Here is a 22370-nt window from a genome sequence, read left to right on the forward strand (position 1 = left end):
TGCCACCCGTCGGATTGGACGTTAAGCTGCAGACTCCTTGGCGTCTTTTAAACAAATTAATACTTGGGAGCTTTCTACAGTAAAATATTAACTGTAACAAATTCAAAGAAACTGCAGGAGATGCCGCGACAGTAGCTTTTTGATGGAGTCATCTGATAATATGCATTACAATGCAACAATTACAGGGTATAAAAATAATTTGCCTTGACCAGGATTTGAACTCAGATCCCTCGATGTCTGGCTGAGTTGTTTAACCAGTTAAGTTACCAAGGCATCCTCTTATACTCGAAATTTTGACTGTTTTGAAATGCCTGTGACATGTATGTATGGTATTTTGTCAAACATCTTGTTTTTTTGTCCTCGATATTGTCACTGGCTGAAGCACTCGGCCTGACATTGAGGGATTCAGGTCCGAATCCCGGTCAAGGCAAATGATTTTTACACTCAGAAATTGCTGCATTGTAATAAATTGTAACATTGAGGAATGTCTAATTATATTGATAAAATTTTCACTACAATATTGTAAGGAAAAACTTTGACCAATGACTCACCCTTGTCTATTTCCTCTGCCACTTTCTTCTCATAAAGACCTCTGGATCTCTCTTCCATTTTCTGAATGACTTGAGAATTCTCTTTCTGAAGTGCTTCACATTTTTGTTTGACAAGAGTGTTGTAATTTTCTCTGAATTTAGAAAATTCTTCTTTCTCTTGCTGCAACTGTTTTTTTAAGCTGTTGATCAAGTCACTGTCACCACCTTCCATCCCAGACGAAGTATTTTTGTTGCTGCATAGTTCAACACATACTCTTTTAGCTTCATCTGCTTCTTTATGAGCTGCTTCTAGTTGTTTTCTGAAATGTATACAAGTTGCCAGATAAAAATCATATACACATATACCAATCACACTTTACAGGTTATCTGCTTTCTCCTATGGAGAAAAATCCAACAATTCAAGAGTTAAAATAATGAAAAAGAATGGATATAGGTTGCAAGAAATACCACAAGAAGACGTAACTTTTCATAATAAACATCATATTTCCATTACAAATTCCATACCCCAAATTAGCACAATATATTTTATGTTTTGTAAACTGAATTGTTTCAGACATCACTAGGCAGAATATTTTCATCATTAAATAAATCAAAGGAACTATGTATTCTACAAACAACATTTATAAAACACAACTAAAGTTTCATCATGCCATAACATCATTAGGTGGAGATATTCACAATGCATGCATGGGTTTAAATGGCCAAAAAGCCCCCTCTTGGCTCAAAAGGTCATTAGTGGGTAAGGAAGGTGGGAGGAGGGTAGGAAAAGTGGCTGCCCTGCAGTATAATAAGTCAAACAGGGGAGAGGGAGAGATTTGAAGAAAGAGTGAGAGGAAAAAATTGCTCCGGAGAGAAGAAATTAACATCCCTGTTTGCAAAACATCCAATGGAAGAAGACCAGTTGGGAAATTTATAGGTTACAATTTTACTCTTTCAGAACAAGGAACCCTGATTAGATCTGCAGGAACAATTTGAAATTATGAGCAATGCTGCATGAAACTCCTTCTTTGTCAATGACGATGTGTTTCTTCAGCACTCTCTCCTAAATAAAAGTCACCATAACTCCAACACATCTTCCCGCAGAAATCCTGAATGAGTTAACAGTAAGCATGCTTCCAATCTCCCTCACCAGGCTTCTGTCCCCACACAATCCATTTACCCTCCCTTTTCTTCATTATATTTAAACCCATGCATGGTGAACATCAGTATGTCATGCTGTTGAGATGCAACAAAACCTGGGCCATACCTAATAAATTTGGCTAAGGGAATACATAGTTCCTCCGATTTATTACATGATATTATCTGTAGCATGAAATCATATCCTATTTTAAATGTTTACTCATTTGGTAACAAACTGGGTCTTTCATTCACTTCATTATTTTTACTTAATTTTTACAATTCCACACACATATTGATTATCATTATGCATCCAAGTAAAGAATAGGATAAATGTTAAATTTTTTTGAAATATTCAATGAATTTCTTACATAGCTTAAATTTGATATTATTTTGATAGGTAAAGTTAATTCAAAGGGCTATACAATGCCTCTGAACATTGTTCCCTAAAAAATTAATTATATGTATATACTATGATCTGATGCAATAGAGTTAACAAAATTAGCACAATGATTAAATTTCAGAAAAGTATTAATTCAAGGGGAAGATCAGATTATAATAGTGTGACCACATTACCTCAACTCATTTATTTCTTTCTCCAAAGGTTCATTCTTCTCTGCTTTCACCCTAGCCAAGGACTGATCATGGAATTTCAAATATTCATTCTGGAACTGATCAATTGCATCCTGCTTTTCTTTCTCTTTAACCTTGGAAATTTCCTTAATTTTACTGTAAAAATTGGTATTTTCTGTTGATAAAGATTCATTCTCTTTTTCCAGCCTCTTATTTTCATACTCTAATGCTTCAATATTTTCTTTAAGCTTTATATTCCACTCTTTAAGGGACATGAGTTCTTTTTCCAAGGCAATGCATCTTGATTTAGGATCAGCAATATTATTTTCTGCATCTTTTCTCAAATGATGGAGGAGTTTTTGAGTTTGTACCTAGATGATGAAATGAAATATAATGGTCATTTCACATTTAAATACCTGTATTGAAGTATTGAACATCTGTATTAAAATATAGATTGGAGACAAAAAAATCCACATACATATTTAAGTACAGGGAAAACATGAATCATGAAAAGTATTCACCTTGAATGACTCAGCCTCAGCTAAGTATTTTGACTCCTGTAGCTGCATTTCCTGTATTTGTAAATCTCGAGACTCAAGTTCCATTTGCAACCTTCGTATTTCATCCCTCTTCATGCGCTGCCCGATTAGACTCCTTTTCAACTCTTCTCTCAGTTTTACATTCACATCACTTTTTGAATCAAGTCCTCCAGCAACTGAATGAATTCCTCCAGCTATGCCAAGTTGTACGATGGAGTCACTTTCTTTTATGTTTTCTGAACTCAGAAAACCAAGTTGTGTAGCTGCCTCATAGCTGCAAATATCTGTCTGAAGCATTTCAACTGTTTTCTGAAAGAGAAAAATGAGAAAATAATAACATTTCCTTGGGTAAATCACACCCTATATAAGTGAAATCTATGCATATTTTTACAAAAACTGGTTTTATCCTCCCTTGTAATTACTTTTAATGTAAGGAACACACATTAATTGAAATCTCCACTGAAACTGTGCTTTTAATAATACAGAAGAAATGTAAAAAGGTAATTCTCCCTATTGAGAACAGAGCCAATACATTTCATACAGCAAGAATGAACCAATTTTCTTCTTTTTACTTTTTTATAATACCCACTTTTATATGTTTTCCAATATTCATGTTTTTTCACTATGCTAAAATCAAAGTAAAAGTAAGGAATTTTATTAATGAGCCTTATTATGGTTATGATGAAATGATATAAATCTAACTTCACACTATACATATCAACTTTTAAAAACATCTTCATTACAGGTCCATATTCCACCACAAATAAACTTTTCTAGGAATTGGTGCAACTGGCTGAGGCACTATAATAGGTGATTCCATTGTGAAACATGTCCATATCACAGGGGTGGAAAAAAAAGTGTTCTGTGGAATCAAAGCTGAGCAAATGAGTCGAAAGGTGGAAGAAATCGCTCAAAATGTGAAAACCAACGAGATAGATACGATTTTTCTTCATGTGGGAACAAACAATCTTCGAAACTCAAGATCGCCTGATGAAGTAATGGGAGAAATGTACGAGCTCATTAGGTGCACAAAGAAACATTTCTCCAAATCAGTTATTGTGGTAAATAGTATTTTACGTCGACGAGATTTCGACCTTAGTTATATCCAAAACGTAAATGATAATCTTAGATGGGCTTGTGGTGCTCTTAAGGTTGTATTCTGTGACGTAAACAAACGTATAAATGATCACTGCTTAGCTCACGATGGCTTGCATTTAAATCGCAAAGGGGCATATCTGTTAGGTAAGGCAATTGAAAATGTAGCAAATATTTGTGCATACAAGGGAAACGGAAAACGGAGGTAGCCCGTGTCAATATAATCAGTACCCCCAATCAAAATACAAAAAATATAGTTGATTGCACAAAAAATTGCTCGGTAAAGCTTATACATCAAAACATTCAATACATAGCAAATAAAAAGCTGGAAATTGAGATCCTATTGCAGGAAGAGAGGCCGGATTTTCTTTGTATAACGGAGCACGGCCTAAAAGATAATGAAATGAAAAGTCTAAAGCTTAGGGATTATTTTCTTGTCGATCATTTCTGTAGGGAAAGAAACAAAGGTGGCGGTGTTGCATTTTTCGCCAAAACTTGTCTTGAATCAGTAACCAGAGCCTATAAAAACTTAAAAAATAGAATCGGCGAAGAAAAGGGATTTGAAATAACCTTGTGCAAATGGCCCAAGACAAATGAGACTTATTTTTTTATTGGTCTGTACAGATCTCCAAGTTCACCAGTCGATGAATTCCTCAAAAAAATGGATAAAATACTTGAGAAAGTTGTCAAGAAAAACAATAAAATTATCATTGCTGGGGACCTGAATATAGATGTCTCAAAAGATAACAGCTCTACTCAAAAGCTAAAAGAAATACTTCTCTGCTACAGTGTTCAGCTAACTATTTTTACCCCAACCAGAGAGTCATCTCACTCAGAAACTGTTATTGACAACATAGCTACAAATCTACCAGAGCATAACTTCAAATCTCTAGTTTTGGAAACTACTATCTCAGACCATCATGCACAAATTATTGAATTTAACGCACACACTCTAACAGATAGAAGTGACAGAGACACAGATACAGTGTACACACGTATATACTCACAGGAAAATATGAATCTATTTAAATGGGAGTTGAAGAGTGTTGACTGGGCAGCAGTACTAAATGCAACTCTAGTTACAAACAAGTTCAAAGAATTTCGATCAATTATTGAGTACTACTGGGATATTTGTTTCCCATTGAAAAAGCTAGCCATAAAAAATAAATCTGCAAATAAAGGATATAACTGGATAACAAATGAGGTTCTGACTGCTAGAAATAGGCTTAACTACTTAACTAAGGCTAGTAAAGTGGATGCCAGTCTGGTACCCTTAAGAAATAAAATGAAGTCCGAGTACAGGATGCTGCTTAGGAAAGCAAAAAATGACCATGTCCAACAAATTATTTCGAATTCTACCAATCAAACAAAAGCGTTGTGGTCTGTAGTAAATAATGAAAATTCCAGGAAAATATCAGAGCCCGCGAAAAATAAATGCTTCTCAATAACAATTGATGGAAAAGAAATTAGAGATCCTCAAAATGTGGCAAATGAATTCAATAATTTCTTTGTAGATATCATTGGCGAAACAACAGCGCAGAAAAACATTCTAAATGATAGCATAGAAAAATTAATGTACATTAGTGAATCAATTTACTTAAATCCCACCACAGAAAATGAAGTCAGAAATGTAATCAAGAAACTAAAAAACAAAAAATCCAGTGGGCATGATGGCATATCAAATTATCTAATAAAACTTTGTCAAGAATCCTTCACTTTACCTATTACCAATATAGCCAATGAATCGTTTCTAACTGGGCAATTTCCTGAAGAATTAAAAATAACCAAAGTTATTCCACCACACAAAAAGGGAGCCAAAGACCAACTGAATAATTACAGGCCAATCTCACTAATTTCATGTATTTCAAAAATACTTGAAAAATTGATGGAAGAAAGACTATTAAAATTCCTCATAAAAAATAAAGTTCTTTCTCAGTCACAGCATGGCTTCACAAAAAATAAAAGTGTAGAAACTGCAAGCAGTGATTATGTCACTAAAATTGCCCAAGCTTTAAGTGATAAAAAGCATGTTATAGGGGTTAACATGGAAGTATTAATCCCAGTATATCATGGTATATTTGAGTCCATAGCTCGATATGGCATAGTCTGCTGGGGGAGTTCAGCACATGGAAACATCAACAGAATACTCACACTTCAAAAACGTGCGTTAAGGGTTATATTTAAACTAAATGCAAGAAAATCCTGCAGGGAGTATTTCAAATGTCACAAAATCATGACCATTCCCAGTATATATATATGTATAATGTGATATTGTATGCCTGCACGAAAACACCTTCACTGATCAGAAATAGGGACGTTCACAAGCACGACACCAGGGGCAAGGAAAATCTTCATAATGGCCATTGCAGAGTAGCAGTACTAAAAAAAACCCCAGAAGTTTCAGGAAGACTACTGTTTAATCGGCTTCCTGAAGAGTTAAAACGAATACTCCCCCAAGAAAATAAATTCAAAAAAATGTTAAAACATTTCTTTTTAAATAATGTTTTTTATAGCGTCCAAGAGTACACAGAAAGAGCCAATGTAGGAAATTCAACTTTTTTAAATCCTTAATACTCATATATGTCATGTACATTATTATTCCTAAGAACCTGTATACAATTGATGTAATTGAATTTTTGACGAAGCCCATACAATTATGTATTGTTCTATGGTGAATAAAACTATCTATCTATCTATCAATGATCAAAGATGAAATATAACATACATGCTCACCATAATGAAGAGCACATTCCAAATAATGAGGATGGTCTGATAAGTATTTGTCCGGAGATTTGTTTCATATTCATACACACACAAATATAGGACACGTCAGATATAAATTTCACAATTTTAGAAGAGATGCAATATATATATATATACACACACACACACCAATACACTAGAATAATTACATATTAATTGGTATTATGAATTGATGCACAGCGACAATTCCAGGTATTCATTTACAGAATAGAACATATTATTTTCTAATAGGTTGAACAGCTTTTTCTTGAAAATAGATACTTTTGTTTCATATTTGATTTAATGGGGAAGTTTATTGATGACATGGATAGCATCACTACATGCATGATATATTCCTCTAATGTTGGCACAACTGTCAGTAGACACCATAAGAAATTTCAAGCCTAAGGCAAGTGAAAGGCAAGCCTACGAATCTAGCAGTTTACTGTAGACAGTTGTTTGAATCAGTTGCAGAGCGTGTGTTAGAAATGGAAAAAATTGAGTATCCTGCAGATAAAATACTCCATAAAAGAAGTTTTGATGCCCACCGAAATACATTTGAGTTTTGATGCCCACCGAAATACATTTGAGGATTGTAAATATGTATGGGGACTCCTGTCATTCAATTTCCACTGCAATGAAATGGGCAGCCAATTTCAAATGTGACCATAAAAGCTTCTAAGATGATCCACATGAAGAATATGAGAATAGTGCAACCACACAGGAAATCATCAAGAGTGCATGATACGATTTTGGATGATAGGCATATGCAGGTGCGTGAAATTGCTAATACTGCAGGGATATCAAAAGGACATGCCAATTACATTTTGCATGAGAAATTGATCATGACAAAGTTTTGAGCACAATGGGTGCTGCACATGCTCACTGTGGATCAAAAATGCATTTGGACGACATGTCTCAAACAGAACTTTGCATGCTTGACAAAAAAACAAGTGTTTTTCTTCATTGATATGTGACAATGGTTGAAACATGGATTCACCAATACACACCAGAATCGAAATAAATATTCAAGCAGTGGATAGTGGCCTGTACTTCAGCTCCAAAGAAGGTGAAGACGGTGGCATTTGCAGGAAAGCTCATGGCATCGGGTTTTTGGAGTGCAAAAGAAATTCTGTTGATTGACTATCTTGAAAAAGGTTAAGCAATAACTGAAGAGTACACCACTCTACACTTCTAATGAAACTGGATGCAAAATTGCAGAGGAGAAAACCATTTTCCATCTGAACAATGCACCCTCCTACATAAGTGTCTTGGCAATGGGAAAATTGAGAGAATTTCACAATGAAGTGTTTGACCATCCACCATATTCCCTGGATTTGGCTTCCTCCAACGTCCAGCTCTTTTGAAAACTCAAGAATTTCCCCACATATCAACGTTTTTCGCTCAATCAAGAAGTGATTGCAGCTCTAGATGAGTACTTTTGAGCACTTTTCAAAAAACACTAGAGAAATGGGATATTGGTGCTGGAATTACAATGGATGAAATGCATGGTCTGCCCAAAAACATCACGAACTGGGGAAATCTGGCAGCCATGACGTGGACTATAGCCCCGTCCACTAGTGGCGCTAGTTGCCTGAGACCCAATGAGCCGTCTTCACTTGGCGGATCATCAAGCTGTGCGTATGGTGCAAGTTATGTTAGTTTCTGTTATCCTTGTTTTTTCTGTTTGTTGAAAATGGAAATTGACAAAATCACGGAGCAACGAATCAAAATCAAGTTTTTGGTAAAGTGCATTAAACGTTATTGAAATTACTGAAATGAAAAAAACGTAAAGAAATTACTGAAATGTTGTCAGCTGTTTATGGTGATAATTCTCTGAAGAAAACATCCGTTTTCAAGTGGATTAAACATTTTAAAGATGGCCAACAAGACGCCAAGGATGATGCAAGGCCGGGACGACCTTCAACCACCTGTGTTGATGACAACATTGATCTTGTGCAGTCCCTTGTCCCTACCTATCATCAAAAAACTGTCCGAATGATAGCTGATGAACTGAATTTAGGAAAATTTTAACAGTGCACACTTTTTGAACCTAACATGATGGATCATGCAGCAGAGAAGCAGGAACCCCGGTGTGATGCAAGCATGCGATTGGCTAGCCAAAGAGATGCACAAGATCCACCGAAAGAAGATGTGCCGACCGATGATTCTTAAGAGCTTTGGATTGATGGGTAACTTGAGAAAATAAAAGCCATTTTTACAAACCCTTGTTACTATGCCACTCTTGCTCGGTCCCTACAGGTGGCATAGTAACGAGATTTGACTGTATTCACTTTTCCCGGAGATGTTCAATAAGTTCGATACCCTTTTCATAATAAGAACTGTCTTGCTCCTCAAAATAGCCATTAACTGCCGACATCACTTCTTCTCGGTTGGAAAACCACCAAGCCATTTTTTCAAGTTTGCGAACAGAAAATAATCCGAGGGGGCTAAATCTGGCTAATAGGGTGCATGAGGTAGCAATTCAAACTTTAATGCATAAATTTGGGCCCTTGCTATACCGGATTTGTGAGAACTTCTAAGAAGCAGAGAAAACTGCAACTTAATCTTTTCAATAAGCTTTCAAAATGGTCTCTAAGAGAATCCTATGGCACAATACAGCCTCTGGAATTATCTTGGGTTTATATTGTGAGTCATTGGTTTGACTAAATATAGTCAATTTCCAAGTTTTTATTAGAAAATATCACAGAGAAGCAATTCAGATATCTAAAATGTAGTTCCATTAGATGGTGAATGGTACACTGAATTTCCAGAAATAAAATCCTTCAAATCAGTCTCGTCCTGTCTTAGGCTTAACCACAAATTTCTCAATGACTCCCCTTTGGCCACGCAACATAAACATGTGAGATAGAGGGGCAATGGGCTATAACTCTGAACACATTCTTCAAAAATGTCATTTGGTTTAAGGTTTTTTCAGTATGCTCTTTCAGGGTGAGGCATAGGTTGAGTAACTCCAGTCCTTTGTGTCTTATATTGATGATACACTGGCTTGTTAGATGGCATATTGTAGGGGATGAAGATACATTGGCTCAGGAAAAAAGAGTAATATAGAAAATAATGCTTGAAATACAAAACTAAGAGTAATGATGGATTAACTATTTCAATCATATTAGAAGGAGTCTTAACTTGTCACAAAGGCAATTTTTGTAGATGTACATATATAAATGAGGTACATTTTTCCATGGAATTAATAATAATTTCATAGCTAATTAAAAAAAATATTAGTTTTGGTGATTTCTAGAAAAGCTTGGGACTACAGCGTATCAAAATTTATAGAATTGACAAAAAGTCTCCAAGAAAAAACACCCAAAAGTTTGCTTTCACCAGGAAACAAGTTTGTGATAAGAATGAAAACCGTTTACATATTTTCAGCACAAAAATACACAATAAAACTAGACAATAGTGTATATTATTACTAACTTTTACAAGAAAACACATCATAACCTGGATATGAAAGTGTACTATAAATAATTAGCAGTGAAAAATATATCACAAAGTCAGTAAACAAGTTACAACGATGTCTCATTCCATGACATTTGCCATCATTCTGATTCTCAACTGCAAACTTTGGTTAACATTACTCCTCTGCAGACGAAAGAAAATCCTGTTAACCCCATTGAACATCTGTATTTTAATTTTTATTAAATTACAACAATAAAAATACTATTCATTCGACATTTTCATAAACTGGGCAATGGACATCAAACACACATTTTTCCATCAAAAGATCACTAATTAGTGAAATGATATTTTAGTTAAAATGTATGCATAATTCTATAACTTTAAGTTTTATTAGGCTGATACTATTAAATTCTAACCTGCAAAGACGATATTTTTTCTTTCAGGTCTTCTTTTTCTGATCTCTCCCCTGAAAGCTGCATACGCAACTCACAATTCTCTTGTCCTGCTTGGGATGACATGAGCTGTTCACACCTCATTTGACTTTCCTCTAAGTTACGGGCTAGTCTATTTATAACCTCAGACTTGTCTGCCAAAGTAGCCTCCAGAGATTTAGTTACCTCCTTCAATTTTTTTTCCATTGCTATACATTCAGCTTCCTAAGATAAAGAAAAAGTATTAGAACCTAGGATTTACTAAGAGATGCTAATTCTATAACTTGGTAAGAACAAGTTTTATAAACGTATTAATCACAGTAAAAGGATATTTAAAGAATACATTTTAATTTTATGTACCAGAAAGGATTAAATGCAGAGAGTTACAAATTCTCTTTCAAATTTGCTAAGAAACTGGCTTGATGAAGTGTGATGCACAGCTAATGACATACATACGATACAAGTGCCCATTGAGTTAGTATTATTGTTCTTCAAACCTGATAAATAAATAAAGTTTTCTGTGACCTTGACCTCTTCACTCCGAATTTTCCAGATGGAAGAGGGCCATGCTGAAACACGCGATTTTATTGCCTTAAATTTGCTATTTGGCAAGGACCGCCAGGTTTCCTTCCACTGGTTTAGGACCAAATTCCACAAAGCGACTTTTATATCCTCCACTGGTATTAATGTGGAATCGGTCTCCAGTTTGTCCAGGGCTTCCTTCACTGCTTTGTCAGTTTTTTTATTCCCACATGACCAGGAGTCCATATAAAGGATACCCTGCTCCCCTTTCTCTGAAGGGACAAGAGGGTATAGTGGATCTCCTGAACTATCGGGTTCATTGGTGAGAAGACCGATATGGATTTTAGCGAGCTCAAAGAGTCAGAACATATGAGGAAAGAGCCTTTTCTTTTATTTCTTTTAGGGCCGTCCTTATGGCTGACAGTTTGGCTGTGAATATACTGCAAAGCGGATTAAGTTTTTTCCTCATGACTCCATGGATAGTAGCGGGAGACGACCTCATAGGCACATGCGGATGCCGACTTCGACCCATCAAAGTAGGCAGGCACGCAGTTGGGATGCGATCCCAGGAAGGCACTAAAGAGTCCTTGGTATTCCGACTCAGTCATTAACGCTTTACAGTGCACGTGAGGCATGGACTTCATATCCGGCTTTAGTGTTAGCCAAGGTTAATATTTAGCATAGGAGACAGGGCACAATTGATGAAGGTAAAATTAAGTTCATGAATAAAATCATTAAAATGAACGGCCAGGGGCCTAGTTGCCCTTCTCTGGCTGTTAAATAAGTCTAAAAACCTAGGGTTAAAAAGAATGTTAAAATGTGGGTGGTTGTCACAGATAGAACTTTACAGGCATAATTCCCCATCAAAATAATGCTGCAGGTTGCCAACGAAGACTCACCTGCATCAGCAATTAGGCTTGGGACTGGGATGGTTCTAAATGACTCAGTTCCAACTTATGTTTTGTACAACATAATATCCCATCATGGAGAAAAATTAGGCATCATAATTCAGAATATCAGTTGTATGTGAGTTTATACAGATGCTTGTGTGGGTATAAATATTTTTTTCTCTATCAAATACCTTTTTAACAGCAAAGATAATGTACAAGTTTGAAAAGAGCACTCCATAATTCATACATCCTAATTCTTTAAAAAAAAATGCATTAAATTTGTTAATTATTTTGAAAATACACCTCATATTTTTGCGTGAAAATAGTCATCCAACAAATGTTCCCACAGACATTTTCACCACGAGAGGAAGAAAACAATAATTTGACCAATTATATAGACATCATGCTTCACAGAATTCTATGACACATTTCTGCATTGTTTCAATGTAGTCTTTCCTAGAAAATGTTAGATGTACAGGGTAAAAAAAAAAGGCACAAAACAATTGGGTAACACACAAAATTCAGAATCACTCAACTTATTTGAGAGAAATAGCTACATAAATGAAATATAGCCATAATTCAAACTAGATCAGGGAGCATAAACCTCACAAAAATGTACCATAATCTATTAGCAAACATAGAGCATACAACAACAATGTAGTCATCAATGCCGAAAAATACTTCAAAGAATTCTTGAAAATTATAAACAGCTCTAAACATGATTCCTCACTAAACCTTCCTTGCAATAACATGAACTCTATGGATTTGCAGTTTTCAATGTTTTTCAATCATTCCAGAATCAAGAATTTAAATGGTAAGTCATCTATTCCAAATTTTAGTGATCTCTAAACTCAACATGACAGCAATGCTTATAGATGTAAGTACAAATCTTTCTTCCAATTACCCATGTTCGGAGAAAGAACTGTCCATGGTAATGCATGAGCTCCCAGTTAATTGTAGCCCCGGAGAAGATGGTATTCTAAGTTCTCAGGCTAAATTCTAATAAGCACTAATTAAAGAACCTCTGATTCATCTGATTAACCAACCACTTTGCTGTTTTACTCATCCAGACCCTCTTCAAGTGCTTGGGAGACATCCCAATATGCAAAAACATGGAAAGCCAAAGGCAGGAAGTGAATACCAATACAATCTGTTTTTGCCAAAATATTGGAACAATTAATTTTACACATATACAAACAAAATACGCTACCTTTGTGAAAGTAATATATTGCAACCTTATCTTCTTCATAAAAATATTGGTCAACCATTTAAACTTCTTGTGAGGCTATCAATTCAATCCTGAAATTTTTTTACATAAAAGAAGAAACAATTGGCCTATTTCTAAACGTCATTTAAGTTTTTGGCTCAATTGATACTCAAGTTCTCCTTAACAAATTAAAAAGGTATGGAATAAGATTACTACCCACCCTCCGGATAGAATTGTACCCAGATAATTGTGTAGATTCCATCACAGTATTAGAGTGGGGGGAATATACAATCAAAAGTGTCCCCCTTCCACGAAGAGTGCCACATGGGTCAATTTAGGGGCACCTGCTATTCTTGATTTATTTCAATGGCCTGCCTACTGCACTATCAAAAATAAAGGGAATGGAACCAATCCATAAACAGATGACAATAACATTCTAATTATTCCTAGCTTGATATGTGAGCTGACACAAAACAGTACTTCAGCACTGAAGAAATTAGTAGCATCTGATGCAGAAAAAATGGTATGAACCTAAATAGCAATAAATTCCAGGCCATTCATTTCTATCTGGACCCCTTACCTAAATATGAATAAATAAACAAGCCATGCACTGTGTTGAAAAAACATACTCTGGCCATATACATGCACTGAGGCACACCGTATATAGAAAATTAAACTCAAGTGTGCTTACTTATTAGAATGCAGATGGAAACTGTTCACAGGGATGTGCTGCAAATGCTACATTATAGTACTGTGTACTACCATATTACTTATGGCATAATCTTTTGGGGCTCATCCTCTCACTAAAAAAATATTCAAGCTATTAAAGGAACACTATCCAACATTTGAACCGTTGCTGCTAAACCTAACACAGCACTATCCTACCCAATATTATGGGACCTTAGTTTCCAGCCATTACCATGCTCTTCCTAGTTTCATACATTAAACAGCACATACCAGAATAAATAAGGAATTCACAATAGCACAATCACCTCCCCAGAAAAGGATTGGACATTCATATTCAATACACCAGGATAAAAACAGATCTAGGACCCAAGTACATGGAGACAGAGCAAAACAATTAACTACCACAAGCTTGTAAAGAAATGTACATTAATTAAAATTGCTGTAAGGTTGTTTCTCACTGACAAACATTACCACGGCATTTCAGTTTATTTATGACAAATCATGATGCCCCATATGCATACATTTGTATACCTTAACTGCCTTTGCATAATATCTTATGTTGCAAATACTAAGCAACTTTCAATTTTAATAATGCTGTTTACAAATTTGTATAATTACTAATTTGTTTCATCACTCATAACTTAATTTGCTGTGAACAATTAGTATTCTAGGGGAACGGAATGGTGTGGTAGCTAATGTACTGGCTTCCCTCTGAGGAGGCCCAAGGTCGAATCCAAGAGACCGAATATATTTTTCATCGGTATCCTGATCCCTACTTGAGGTGCCTTGTGGAGACCACTTTGAGTGAGCATCTTGTCCGTCGATTGGCATGAATGTTTCATTTTTGTACAGAGTAAAAAAAAACCATAAACACAGAAATCAACCCGAAGGTCGGTTTGGTAGGTGATGGTAGAGTTCACCCAGTACTAAGCCTGATTGTGTGTGAAATTCACACATCAGGGTAGGGGTGCCAGATCCTACACCTGTGCCGGTAAATCACTTAGCTTGGGTGGAGCTGCAGGTTCCCAGAGTGCCTTGCCCAGGAATCGAACCCGGGCTCCTTGGTCAGCAGTCTAACGCTCTACCCCCTGGACTACCGCGACTCACGTATAGAGTATTGAACTATATTTTCTCGCATTACAGATGCTTGCAAAGTGTGCAACAGGCACACCCCCATTTTAGTTCCGTCAACTCATTAGATGCTAATAATTCGTTCATTTAATTCAGAGTTTGCATAAAGGAAATAAGTTTACTATATAACTTAGGTAATTAGACTCCAGGATTAGCATAGGTCCATGAAAAACGACCTCGTCTTTATGATGCATGGTACATATTTAAAGCCTAATTTTGGGAAAAAATTAGTATCTATGATCCTTAAAATATGGCACTAAATCTATTTAAAACATATTTCATTTTCTAACAAAGAAAAAAAATGACTGTAAAAAACACGCATCATGTACCATGACGGTGTTAGGAATTTAGAGTATTCATGGGGAGTGAATTTAGTAATTAAGGGACTGATGGAGTGGTGAGTGATTAGCTAATTTATGACTGCAGGCTTTTGTGTACAAATTTTTTTTAGGCCTTTTAAATTACCGTACTTTCCCATCGATAACACGCAACCAGAACTTTGCAGTTATCATGAATTTGTATAGACACCGCGGCGGGCTTCATAGTTATCTTCAATGTGTATAGATGCTACACATCTGTATGTGTGTGTGTATATATATATACATATATATGCATATATTGTGTGCATAAAAATGTCTATATCCATATACTAATAGATGGTAACAACCAATGAATACATGGAATCGTGATTATTTGAGGCTATATCTACAGTAAGAATACAGAAGATGAAAGCCAGGTGATTGAAATTAATTCCAAACAACAGAAGGATCAAAAAATAAACAATATTTAGAAGCCAACACAATATGCCGCCTTATTGCTTTTTGCTATAATTTGTAAGTTGAAACCAGACAGGTTTGTGTGCCCTTTTATTTGCTATATAATGTAACTTTCAGGAAATCAAATATAAAAAAAATAAGAAAATGAATGAAATAGAATTTCCTTGTTTTGTTTGCTTTACTTCGCTTAGTATTAGTGCTGTTCTAAACACCCTCCCAAGTTCTATGAAAGTGCCGCCTACCTGGTGATTGTTCCATAACTAAATTGAGTTAAGCTTTTGTAATTTAGAATTTTCCCACGAAAAGTACCCATGGAGAAGAAAATCGTACACAACGATGCTTAAGCTAGAAATCATCCATTTTGTGAAAGAAAAAGGGAATTGCACGGCTGCCAGGATTTATCCATTAATCTTTTAAATAAGAGTAACTTTCTAGTGGGAAAAGTGGATGATGTCTGGTATGAAAGAATACACAGAAACTGGTAGGATTAAAAGAGTGTCTTATGAAGGAATAAGCCGGTGGATCATGGAAAGTTGGCAGGGTGTCAGACAGAGTGACTTGTGTAAAAATGGATTTGAAAAAGCTTTAGGCAAGATTTCAAAGCCAGTGCTAGAAGTTGAGGAAGAGTTAACTTTGGAGAGTGAACTCGTTGATGTGCCTGAAGAGATATAAAAGCACTTAATTCATTCAATTGTGATTCAGGTGACGCATTTCTTGGATTCGAATGATCTACCTATCCTTTCATATATTCACACGTACGGGTGGAAACAATTATTTCATATGAAAGGCCAATACAAACACTTACCTACAATAATTAACACACTTCAATTAACAGTAGTCTATCAATCATTGTATGTTTGTGATGGACACACAGACTAAGCATCGCTTCCATTCTTAGTTAGCCTGACATCATATTATACACTAAAACCACACATTCCAAAAAACCATTTATTATAACCGCATACTTTATACCTCCAGTCATTTCATTCAACAGGCACAATCTTTTCCTCCTGCTCTGCTTGCCCAACATTCTCCTAGAACACAATACTCGACAATCCACAATCATATCCTGGATTATGAATTTAGACTGTTGTGAGATATCTGCTAATTAAAACAAGACCCATTATCCACAACAATAAGACAAAAGAAAACTTTTCCATTCCTTGGGATTAAAATATGAAATATTTTCAATTGGCTTCCAGATTTCCATGACTGTTATATTGCCTACCCTCAAGGCAGAGGGAAGGAATTCTACTACCTGAAACACCAATAGTGAGCAACATAAAATCACCAAATTATGAAACAGCACAGTGATTTTAAATCATCCAGTTCTTCATGAATGAAATTACTTCTAATGTACACATTAATCTGCACTGTACATTGAAAGTGGATATACTCAATATGCCCGTGTCTACTTTTCCTGGCTTTATCAGATTCCTACCAAAAACCATCTCTATTCCTCAGCCATAACTTATATTTTTCCATTTGTTTTCCTTTCCACTTTCCTTTTTCCATTCTTTTCCACAACCACATCAAAGAAGTCTCCAATCTGTGCTTTCTCTAGCTTGTATTGATAATCAAGTTTCCGAGTCGTACAAAACCACTACCTAAATCAATATTCTGACATTTTCTTTAAATCTTTACTTAATGACCCATCCATGACTTCTCCCTCTTGGTAAAAGCTTCTTTACTAACACAATTCTTCTTTAACTGTCTTTTGTACATTGTCCATTTTCATCCAAAATAATCAACAACTTCAAATATCATTAAGAGAGGGCACAACAGTACCTTTAACAGTCATCCACTAATATGCATTGAAATGTACCAATTTCAAAGGGTAAAAATCATTCAACTATGATCCCAGTCAAAGGGAATGGTTTTTAAAATTTGAAATGAGTGCATTATTATCAAATACTGGATAAAAAATTAAAAAATAAATATTCTCAAAGGAGAATGCACAGAATAGACTCCTCTTCAATGTGATCCCAAATTTTAAGACACATAAAAAGTGAACCCATTTCGATCGGCTCTTAAGGACTCTGCTATTGGTATACATTTTTTTCTTAGAGAATATTCAGTAAAAATCAGAGAAATATTGCCTGACCCAAGCAATTGTGTTAAAAGCTTCATTATCTAAAAATCTGTACACATGAGAGATATTCTGCACTAAAAATCAAGGTCAAAGACTTAGGAACAATTGAAACCAAGTCAAGTAGGGGTTTTATTCCTTTTAAATTGACTTCATAGAAATATCATTTTTTTGAAGATCCAACTACAGTAATGAGATCAACATAGATTTAAATATCATTGGGTCACTCTCCCATACTAGCAGGTTAGCATCAAGGGGGTGACCTATGCTAACAAAGCTTCAATAAAAATATTCAAGGAGTTGAATGCAAAATAAATCAAATGTAAAATTTACCTTTTTATTGCACTTTGCTCTTATCATCTCAACCTCTTCTTGTAAGCAAGTAATTTCTTTTCTGTGACGCTCTTCAATTAACTTTAAGTATGATTCATTTTCTAATTCCTTCTTTTTTGAAGAATCTATCTTTTCCAAAAATGATATCCTATTTTGTAGGTCATTTACAGATGATTTGGCAATATCCAGTTGAGTTGTCAACTAGAAAAGATATATTTCAGAAGAATATAAATTGAAAAAATATTATGTTATAGGACAGTAAGTACTAACAGTAGAACTCACATTATAGTTAGAAGCTTCCAGATCTTGAATACTTTTCTTTTGAACTTCAGTTTGCTTTTGTAAGTCATCAATTTGAGCTTTGCTGGCGACTAGAAAAAAAATACAAAGGTGATGTTCATGTACATCCAGATGTAATACGAGGGTCATCCGGAAAGTAGTACCCGTTCGTGCCGCATGAAGTGCTGACGACGCGAGTAGCCGCTGGACGAGGTCAGATAGCTTCAGTGGCTTGTCTGCCTTCTCTGAGCCAAGTTGCGTGACGCTAGCATTGCCTGTGTTGTTTCTGTGATTGTTTACAATGTTTAAAAAAATTGAGAACGCCGCCAGTTGTGAAGTGAGGGCAGTGATTAAATTCCTCAATGCAAGAAACGTTCGCCCATGTGATATTCATCGCCAATTAAAGGAGGTGTATGGAGACAATGTAATGGACGAGTCGTCTGTTCGGCGGTGGTGTCGCAACTTCAACATGGGGAGGGGGAACACACACGACGATGAGCGTTCGGGGAGACCGTCTGTCATTACAGACCAACTGGTGAGCTCAGTTGACGAATTCGTGAGGAACGATCGGCGCGTCACAATTGATGACATCTGTGAGCATTTTCCCAATGTTTCTCGAACAATTGTTCATGAAATTGTTAAACACCATCTGCATTATGCAAAAATTTGTGCAAGATGGGTCCCTCGCGTATCTCAATGAGCTGGCGGCGAAGGACTATGCAGCAGGAATACAGAAACTTGTCACACGTTATGACAAATGCCTTAATTTGCTTGGAGATTATGTTGAGAAGTAGTTTAAAGTATCCTCTTTCAAATAAAATTTTTTATGTTTGTTAATATTTACTTTTGTGTCTTTATTTCACGAACGGGTACTACTTTCCGGATGACCCTCGTACATTTAATAAATTATCACTTTAATTAAGTGCTAATATCATCACCATTTTTCTCAACATTAACTAATTGTGTCCACATACCCAAGAGACTTTGTGACTGCTTCAAAGACAATGTTGCCCTCTCTTTCTCAGCCTCCATAAGAGTTAGTTTTCGCTTAAGTTGAATTTCCATTTGCCTGCTTTCATTTTTTGTCATCTCAACTTCATCATGCAGTCGTTGTATTTCTTTGACTCGTACTTCATAGAGAACTTGAAGCTGTTCCAAACTGTTGTATTCTGTCGAGATATTTAATTTATAGAGGTACTAAAAGGAAGCAAACAAGGTATGGATATGTGGCAATACTATTTCTTTCTGATAGGATTTGTTGGACATTGTTAAATCTAAGCACAGTTTGGGATTATTTTAGTGAATTTAAGTGCTTACATAATTTTTTTCAGACCTCCCATTTGTAAGGAATCGTAGGTGAGATACAATCTGTCAGAAAGGTTGAATATTCTTGATGACCGTTTAATATTACATGCACATATCTGATTAGCATAGGAACTACATTCTCAAAAATCAACCATGCAATTTGGACCAATGCAATTGCCTGGACCATGTCATTTGTTTCTTTCTTGCACAGCATATACCCCTCTTAATTGACTAAAACCATGAAACAGTGGAAGGTCATGTGCACACTGATGATCACAAGGTATATGCTGGCAGGAGCAAGTAAGTACACTAATTTTTGATCCGAGGGATTTATAAACCAACTACATTCAGGTGTGCGGTGTTAAGAGAGGGAGTGGGAACAGGGAACCATAGACCATTTGGTTAGAAATTCAATGACTCTTTTGGTTGGCCAAAGTTGCCTAGGGTGGTGAAATAGATGTAGTAACAATCCTTGCCCACAGCCCTCAACTGGGTTGAGGGTTTGAGCTAATGATTTGTTTGCATAAATGACCAAACATCTGAGTGAACCTGGATAATATTTTGAATTTATAATAAACCATTATCTACAGAGTGATGATAGTCATAAGAGAATTCTGATAAATATTTACTTTTTAATTTGATCATATTAGGAAAAATAAATAATTCAACTATTTGCTTTAGGAAGTTTCTCATAATTTTCCAGACAACTAATAACACTGAGTTATAGGATAATATAACACTTAAGTGCCTAAAATTTCAAATTCAGGAGAGTTCACACATTCTTAGAATTATAGTTTTCAAGAGTTTTCTTCTTCTACATTAAGAATGTATTTTCAATAATAATACTCTCTGATGGGTTGAGATTGAGACTAGATAGCCCCTTCTTTTACCTAACCCATAGACTTGTTTAACTTTTGTTCCTGATTTAGAATGAAATTTTTACAGGGCTCTTCTATTTAAGTGGACATAATTTTGATGGTGGCAAGAGTTTTAAGTTAATAGAGCCAATATTTCATGGCAATCATATGTCTCATTTTAATTTATAAAAACAAAATAAAACCTAATATCTTGTATGAAATCAAACTTTCTACATGCAATGTCGTGCATTCATTAAAATAAATTGGTTTTAGTTTAGTATTATCGATAAATAATAGCATAACTCAGGTTAAGAAAAATGGAATCGATTGTTATGCAGGTGGAGTAGATTGCTTGTTTACAACGTGTAAATTTTAAATTATCTTCATGAATGGTCTCACTTCTAGAGACCTTCCAGGGGCTTTTCCAAAAGTATATGAATGAGCGATGGAAACAGAACCACGACAAAAAAGATCAAGGATACAAAAGAACTTAAAAATGACAGCCGATAAAGGATTGAGAAACTAAGAAGGTTAACGGACCACAGGCAAGCTAGCATGTCGTTTCATTTGGTAAAACTCTTAGCTGATTAGAGGCCTGGGTGTGAAATATATATGCATATTCATTTTTGTGCAAGAAAATGTGGCAAAAATTTATTACATTAATGCCTACATTACAAAAAGAAAAGCAAGTACAATATCATACCCTCATGATAACATCAAGGTTAACATTTAATGATTTGAATACTTTCAGTCGATTGGATTTGGAAATGATTGTTAATAAAAATTAAAATAAAAGAACCCTCACCGGTTTTCAGGTATTGCTCATCATTTGGAATATTCTTATTAATATGATCTTGAGCAAACTGATAAGTTGCAGATGGGACTTTACTATAACCTGGGCTGATTCTCGCACAGTGTTTATAATGCAATGTTGACACGTTGGCATCACCAGCACCAAAAAAAGGACTCTCTTTGGGATAAAAATTTGGCTCGTTTGCCCCATTATAACCAGGGAGTAGTGCACCATGCTGTTGCTGGTTTATATCTATATCTGACTGTTTAATTAATCTTTTATCTCCGTCTGATGTGCCGTCATTGTCCGATTTCACTGACTCACTGCCAAGAGGTTCTGCCTTGTTTTCATTTTCTGCAATAGTTACAGTTGGTTAATTGTATTATTATTATAATTAACAGTAACTGCCACCTAATAGAGAGATAAAAAACTTTATTTTCCAGACTACCTTGGTATGCTGTATCGTTCGAACTCAAGGGCCTGCTGCTATCAGCAAAACTTTGGTCATCATCAGTCAAGTCATCGAAGGCATTGGATATCAAATCCCTAAGCTGCAGATGAAATTCTTTCATTAAGTTTACAATTCAGGATGGGTATTCATTACAACACAAGAGCAAAGCTACACAAACTTCATCATTTCTTCTTCTTTCGTCCTCCAAAGCTTCATTTTCCTCTTCTTCCTGGTTATTCGAAATGTCTAACGAATCGGATCCTTGGAAAAGGCTAATTCCAGGGCCTTCCATGTTGTACTCTTACAAAATAAATTGTCAACCAACCATTTCGTACATATATTTTGAATAGATAACACACGAACAATAAAATTGTGAAAAACATCCAACGATGTGATGGTTCCTCTTTGACAGTAATACTCCAAAAATATAAATTTCTGCCAGTTACAAAGAAATGGTGCACCTTTATCACACTTTGGGTACAGTTTATGCAGTTATGATCTCTCAACAAACACAAAACCAAATGTAGGGACCCGCGGGTCCCGCGCTCCTTAGTATGTTTGTGCTGCCATCTATTGACAA

At 35.5% G+C, this 22370-nt stretch overlaps 2 protein-coding genes across 3 annotated transcripts in view; both read right to left on the reverse strand.

The window, feature by feature from the left end:
* Window positions 1-18187, reverse strand: part of LOC139690697 (uncharacterized) — a 35871-nt gene extending 17684 nt beyond the window's left edge. For both annotated transcript variants that reach the window (XM_071588206.1, XM_071588205.1), the window contains exons 1-5: window positions 18106-18187; window positions 10456-10695; window positions 2762-3088; window positions 2244-2611; window positions 552-850 (exon numbers count right to left, since the gene is read on the reverse strand). In XM_071588206.1, the coding sequence (XP_071444307.1) occupies window positions 552-850; window positions 2244-2611; window positions 2762-3088; window positions 10456-10695; window positions 18106-18132 (1261 nt within the window). In that variant the 5' untranslated portion in view covers window positions 18133-18187. The remainder of the gene's footprint in view (window positions 1-551; window positions 851-2243; window positions 2612-2761; window positions 3089-10455; window positions 10696-18105) is intronic.
* On the reverse strand, window positions 18134-22341 carry LOC139689985 (centrosomal protein of 152 kDa-like). Its single transcript, XM_071587149.1, has 7 exons — window positions 21969-22341; window positions 21788-21890; window positions 21352-21693; window positions 19359-19553; window positions 18388-18476; window positions 18188-18306; window positions 18134-18143 (listed from the first exon to the last, which is right to left on the reverse strand). The coding sequence occupies exons 1-7, from the start codon at window positions 22080-22082 to the stop codon at window positions 18134-18136; spliced, it is 972 nt and encodes a 323-aa protein (XP_071443250.1). The 5' UTR covers window positions 22083-22341.
* Between the last annotated feature and the right edge of the window lie 29 nt (window positions 22342-22370).

The sequence above is a fragment of the Hetaerina americana genome, unplaced genomic scaffold, assembly GCF_022747635.1.
Source record: "Hetaerina americana unplaced genomic scaffold, ioHetAmer1.1.p SCAF_3, whole genome shotgun sequence".
NCBI classification, from domain to species: Eukaryota; Metazoa; Arthropoda; class Insecta; order Odonata; family Calopterygidae; genus Hetaerina; species Hetaerina americana.

Excerpts from the sequence above, each read along its gene's own strand:
- LOC139689985 (XM_071587149.1), bottom strand. The coding sequence starts at position 22,082 with ATGGAAGGCCCTGGAATTAGCCTTTTCCAAGGATCCGATTCGTTAGAC. Across the intron at positions 19,554-21,351 it reads TGAGCAATACCTGAAAACCG|AATACAACAGTTTGGAACAG; the intron begins GTGAGGGTTCTT and ends ATATCTCGACAG. Across the intron at positions 18,477-19,358 it reads GCAGTCACAAAGTCTCTTGG|TCGCCAGCAAAGCTCAAATT; the intron begins GTATGTGGACAC and ends TTTTTTTTCTAG.